We start from the raw sequence: 5,327 nt of genomic DNA, 5'->3' as shown, positions 1-5,327 counted from the left end.
AGAGAGAGGTGAAGTAAGGAACTGCTTATGAGGTTTTCCGTCCATTCCAACAACTAAGAAATAGTGAGAAGAGTTGGGACCTCAGAAGACTTTTAGGACCAATTAGTAGGCTCTGTGTCCAGGAGAAAAATGAATATACTTATGTCAATGCTTATCTACGGCTCTTCTGGGAGGATCTAAATAGTTGAAGTGTCTAAAATGGTTTTTAAATTCAGTTGAGATACACTCAAAATCCTAGTTTGGCTCTCATGGACTTGCTTTAATTTTCTTCAACTTCAGTTTGAAATCGCGTATGATTTACTAGCATCCTGAATTTGGACTTCTTGTTTTCTAAACTAGGGAGCTCTGATAGCCTTGTTCTAAGGAATTGTGTTGCCAACCCAAAGGCACATGGTTCAAATCTGCCACCTGATCCACAAGGAAAAAGATGGACAATCACTTTCATTGCAATTAAACTGTCTCTGAAAGCCTACTGGAGGGTCAGCTATCAGTCCTGCCCTTAAGGTTTACAGCCTTGAAAACCTAGTGGAAGATCATCATGAGCTGGAACTCACTCAATGGCAGGTTTAGTAGTCTATTTTACACATTATGGAAAAGTCTGAAATACTGTGAGAATGATTGAAATGTGAGAGAGACTTGATGTGAGCACAAGCTATTTGGGAAAATAGTGTCAACACATTTAATGTAGAATTGCCATAAAGTTTAAAGCTACAATAATAAAAAACAATGACTGCAAAGTAAAATAAAGTCAAAAGCAATAAAATGAGATATGTCTCTATCTACTTAGCTCATTTGTACTTTATGAAAGTTTTAAAAGATGGCAGTAAAAATGCTTGGTTTATCAGACATCATTCTAGATCATTCCAAAATTTGTTTTAATACCAATTCCAGAAGTAAAATCAATTAGTTTCAGAAGGATGATGCTTAATTACTCAGAAATAAAAAGATTATGATACAAATGATTACTGAAAATTTCTTGCATTCCACTTCTGTGCAGAGTATTCTTTTCTTATTTGAGAAGCTATTGCTATGGATCACTAAGTGGATTCTGACTCTTACCAAATCCATATGACAGTGGAACTACCCCTCAAAATTTTGTAGGCTGTAATCTTTTCATAATGAGTGCTGGTGGCATACATAGTGCATATAAGATTGTTGCTTCAAACTCACTAGCCCCCCTCCATGGGAGAAAGTCTCCTATGACAGAATTCCAGCTTCTCCCCATTTGTAGGACAAACTTTTCTGGATGTTTTGTTCTGGATATGTAAGAATTTTGAAATTCCACATATCGAAGTATGTATGTTGTTTTTAAAAATTAGGCTAATATAAATATGGCACTCCCTTTTCCCTGTCCTTTAAGACAATCACACTAACACCAAAACAACACACATACAACAAAAGCCCATATTATCCACACATAATCTGAACATTGTCTTTTAAATGGTCTTGCTATGCATCTGGGAACTGGACAATGAATAAGGATGAGAGAAGAGTTAATGCCTTTGAACTGTGGTGCAGAGAAGAGTGCTGGATATCCCACGGACTGTCAAAAGAACAAGCAAATACATCTTGGATAAAGTGCAGCCAGAGTTCTCCTTGGAGGCAAGGATGATAATAAGCTTCTTTTTACATACTTTTGTCATGTTGCTAGGAAAGGTTACTCCTTGGAGAGGGTCGTCATGTATGGGAAGGTCAGTGAAACAGAGGAACACCCTCAACCAGATGCAATAACACAGTGACTGCTACAATGGGATCTAATGTGTTAGAAATTTTAAGGTTGGTACAAGAGAGGATAAGGTTTAGATTGGTTGTTCAAGGAGTCAGTATGGGTAATACTCGATGACACCTAACAACAACAATCTGAAAACTAAACTTCAGATTCTCAAAGCATTACCCGTGGTGTCAGATCCATCTCAGTGGCAGTCCAAGGCTGTAAATCACATCAGAGATGCCTACCTTTCTCCCACAGATCCAATGGTGGATTTGAACTTCAGGGAGGTACAGACTTTATTTTGGAAATACAATTCCCTATGGACTATGCCACCAGAGCTCTCTATATAGCACCAAATATTAGTAATTAAGAAAAGTGTGAAAAGACAAGTATTCTTTGACATATTATTTAATCTGTTGATGCTTTTTTAGTTTTCCCCTCTGTAAAATAACACTAAGTATTTAACCCTTCAGTGAGCTCTGGTGACCTAGTGATAATAAGTTGTGTTGGAATCCCAAAGGCACATGGTTTGAATCCACTAGCTGCTCTGGGGCTGAAGGATGGACAATCTCTTCTATGATTTACCGCTGCTGAAAACTCACTGAAGGGTTAGCTATGGGTTGATTCCCACTCTGAATTTTTCTTTCTTCAAAGGAAGAATATCTGACTTTTTTACCTCACAGCACTCGGCCCTGGCTTATATCAATATTGATTCTTTGACCCTTTATTAAGTTAGAGGTGTTCAGACACAACCACTACCCCCTTTGTACACCAATTTCAGTCTTAGCCTGGCCCTCCACTGAAATCTGTCCACTGTGGGTGATGGTTCGCACATCTGAAATACTAATTGTACAGCTTCCAGAATGAGTAACAGTCAAGTCACAATCACAATGACAGATGGTGATGCTTATGAAGATTAAATGAGTGAAAATATATTAAGTGCTTACAGCTAAGTCTGCACATAAAAGTGTGATGTTATCTTTAGCTAAAATAATCTTTAATTTCTCTTCAAGTATTAAACCTGAACCATTGATTCAACAAAATGTCTGTCTAAACAGATCCTCACAAAATGCAGTGATTCCCCTATACTTTTCACAGCTGTAACTCTTTAGTTCAGGTAATGTTTAGAAGCTAGTAGTTTTAGTTCCTTATTTTACAGTAGATGTAACCATGGCTCATAAATTAATTTCTCCAGAGCCACAGAGATAGTGGCAGAATCCTTTCAAACAAAACCTCTAACGCAGGCCTGCAATCTGCCACCCAAACTTGAGCAGTCTGAATATTCATCAACTTTGCGGTATAAGATTAGGAAGCCAAGGATCCTTGCTCCCCTCACTCCAGTTTGGCCTCCACAGAGTCAACACATTTTTGACAAGAAAAATCACAGTGGTAATCCCATCTTTTCTGGGTATACACGCTACTTCATATTTCTCAAAGCGCTTTTCACATTTTCACTGTTCAAAGGGATAAATAAAATTCTAAATCATGAGGACCTGATATTCTTTACCCTTTAAATCCTAGCATAAAAACGAAATTTAGGGCTGTTTTCAAACAGACACTCCATGTTGTTGTTTTGTGCCATCGACTCCACACAGAACTGTTTATTATATTATTCCTTATGCAGCAGCTGTATCACAATTTGGACCAATGGAGGTTTCAAGACGTAGAGCATAGGGGGATGCTCAGAGCATACGGGGATGCGCCGCTATCTCCAGACTGCGCCTCTCACGGTCTGAATCCACTAGTGGCTGGAGGAGCAGACAGACAACCTTTTCCCACGCGATTTATAGCCTCCGAAAACCTTCAGGAGGGTCGGCTATGGGTTGGTTCCAACTCGACTGTAATAAGTTTGCAGGGTTTTTTTCATCACAGCTTGGTATAGGCAAGTGGGTCTAGATAATCTCAAATGCACTGGCAAGAACCCTAGCAAAGACACTGAAGATGACAGCTGAGATTTTAAGCGAACAGTTCCCCGCAAAAACCACTAGCACAAACTGAATTTCAAAAGGCAAAATATGCTCCTTCCGCCCCTGTACAGCCTCCAAAACTCGGCGAAAGAAGCTTTTTCCCCCGACAGAGAAGCAACCAGCACCAGAACAAGGTAGCCGGCCAGCCCGGCCCCTCCCCGCCGCTGGTCCAGCCCCCGGGGAAGCCCCTTCGCCCCACCCCGGCGAGGACCCGCCCCCTGCTTCCCCGGCCTCCTTCCTGCGGGAAGTGCGGCTCCTTTCGCGTCCCCCACCCTCTCGGATCCCCTGGCAGCAGCTCTTCCGCTAAGAGGAGGCTGAGCTGTCAGGAGGCATCGAAGGGCAGCAGGAACCCCCCCACCAAAGCCCTCCGGTGCACAATTGGGCTGCGCTGGCGGGCCTTGCCCCAACAACATTTAACGCCGGCCCGCCCCCTCGCTCACCTCGCCACCAGTATGTCTTGGACAAGTCACGCCAGGTCTGATGCCGGGTGTGGTGAGTGCCTCCGGGACCCAGGTGTGCTGCCTCGATCAGCCCCCGGCGCCGCTCGGGCTGCAACACCACCTCCAGCTCCGCAAAGGTCTTGCGGTGCCGCTGCCGTCGCTGGTAGTACAGGGTTCCGCTGCGCACCACATAGCAGGCAGCTGCCTTGCGGATCTTACGCTTGACATTGCCCTCGGTGCCTGGCGCGTAGGGCTCGCGCTCGTTCGTCAGGTATCTGAGGATGGCCCGGTAGCTTTCCTCAGTTGACATTACGGATGGTGGCTCCTGGAGTGCGCCTGTCAATGGCAGGGAGAAAAGACAGCGCACTAGTTCCGGGGGAATGCACAGCTGCAGCAGCGGCGCTGTCAAAAGGAACGACTGCGTATTTGGTGAGCCCTTTTCGACGGCGCCCACAGGGAGAAGGGAGAACCGACGACTTGGTAACCAGGGGGAACGCACTTCTCCAGCGCGCGGGATCCGCTGGCGACTGACAAAATGGCTGCTACACCACCGGAAGTGACGCGATGCCGTGGCAGTGGGTGAGGGGATTGAGCCCTGATTGGAGCGCACTCTTACTTTGGCCCGATGAAGCCGAGAAGGTGACGTCATGACTGCGGGCGGACATTTTGGAAACTGGTATACCTTCTCTTGGAAGTCGAAGAGTCTGAGCGGACATGTTAAGTTCTGGCAGTTTCCTTCCCTCCCCCTCCCCTTTCTTATTTTCCCACGCTCTCCTAGGACCCACGTGTCGGGGCTGCTGGGCGGTTGTGATACCACAGGAGAGACTAAAAAGATAAGAGGGTTTGGGGTCGTGTTTCTTGTCCTTCCCCTCCCCACATACTTTCTTATAATACTAGACTTAAAAACAGCACATTTCCAACCAACTGATAAAATTCTCTGGACATCAGAAAAACAAAGCTCTACTTTGGAAATGTGGGTTCCATTTAAGCATTACAAAAATCTAAGCCCTTCCATATAGAAGTTCCATTTTTAAGCCTTTAACCGTGACTTTTTTATATATAATTTTTTTTTTTTACAGAGGTTTTGGATTTCCATTCATGCATTGCCGCAATTTTCTCCCTTCCCACCCCTCCCCACCAGCTCGCTTCCCCCTCCGAAGAGAGAAAAAAAAAAGAAAAAAAAAATTCCTTCATTAGTATACAATTCCC

The 5,327-nt window shown here is 44.1% G+C and overlaps 1 protein-coding gene and 1 pseudogene across 1 annotated transcript in view; one reads left to right on the top strand and one right to left on the bottom strand.

Annotated features, from left to right (window-relative positions):
* The window catches only part of ZBTB11 (zinc finger and BTB domain containing 11), a 42,496-nt gene extending 38,068 nt beyond the window's left edge, over window positions 1-4,428 (bottom strand). Inside the window, exons 1-2 of the mRNA XM_006890035.1 lie at window positions 4,119-4,428; window positions 3,804-3,997 (exon numbers count right to left, since the gene is read on the bottom strand). Coding sequence (XP_006890097.1) covers window positions 3,804-3,997; window positions 4,119-4,428 — 504 coding nt within the window. The remainder of the gene's footprint in view (window positions 1-3,803; window positions 3,998-4,118) is intronic.
* A 70-nt stretch (window positions 4,429-4,498) lies between these two features.
* The window catches only part of LOC102875134, a 4,250-nt pseudogene continuing 3,421 nt past the window's right edge, over window positions 4,499-5,327 (top strand).

The sequence above is a fragment of the Elephantulus edwardii genome, unplaced genomic scaffold (genome assembly GCF_000299155.1).
Source record: "Elephantulus edwardii isolate Elephantulus edwardi_28Jun2011 unplaced genomic scaffold, EleEdw1.0 scaffold00085, whole genome shotgun sequence".
In the NCBI taxonomy this organism is placed as follows: domain Eukaryota; kingdom Metazoa; phylum Chordata; class Mammalia; order Macroscelidea; family Macroscelididae; genus Elephantulus; species Elephantulus edwardii.
Note: the sequence above shows the minus strand (reverse complement) of the source record. Positions and strands in the feature narration are given on the sequence as shown.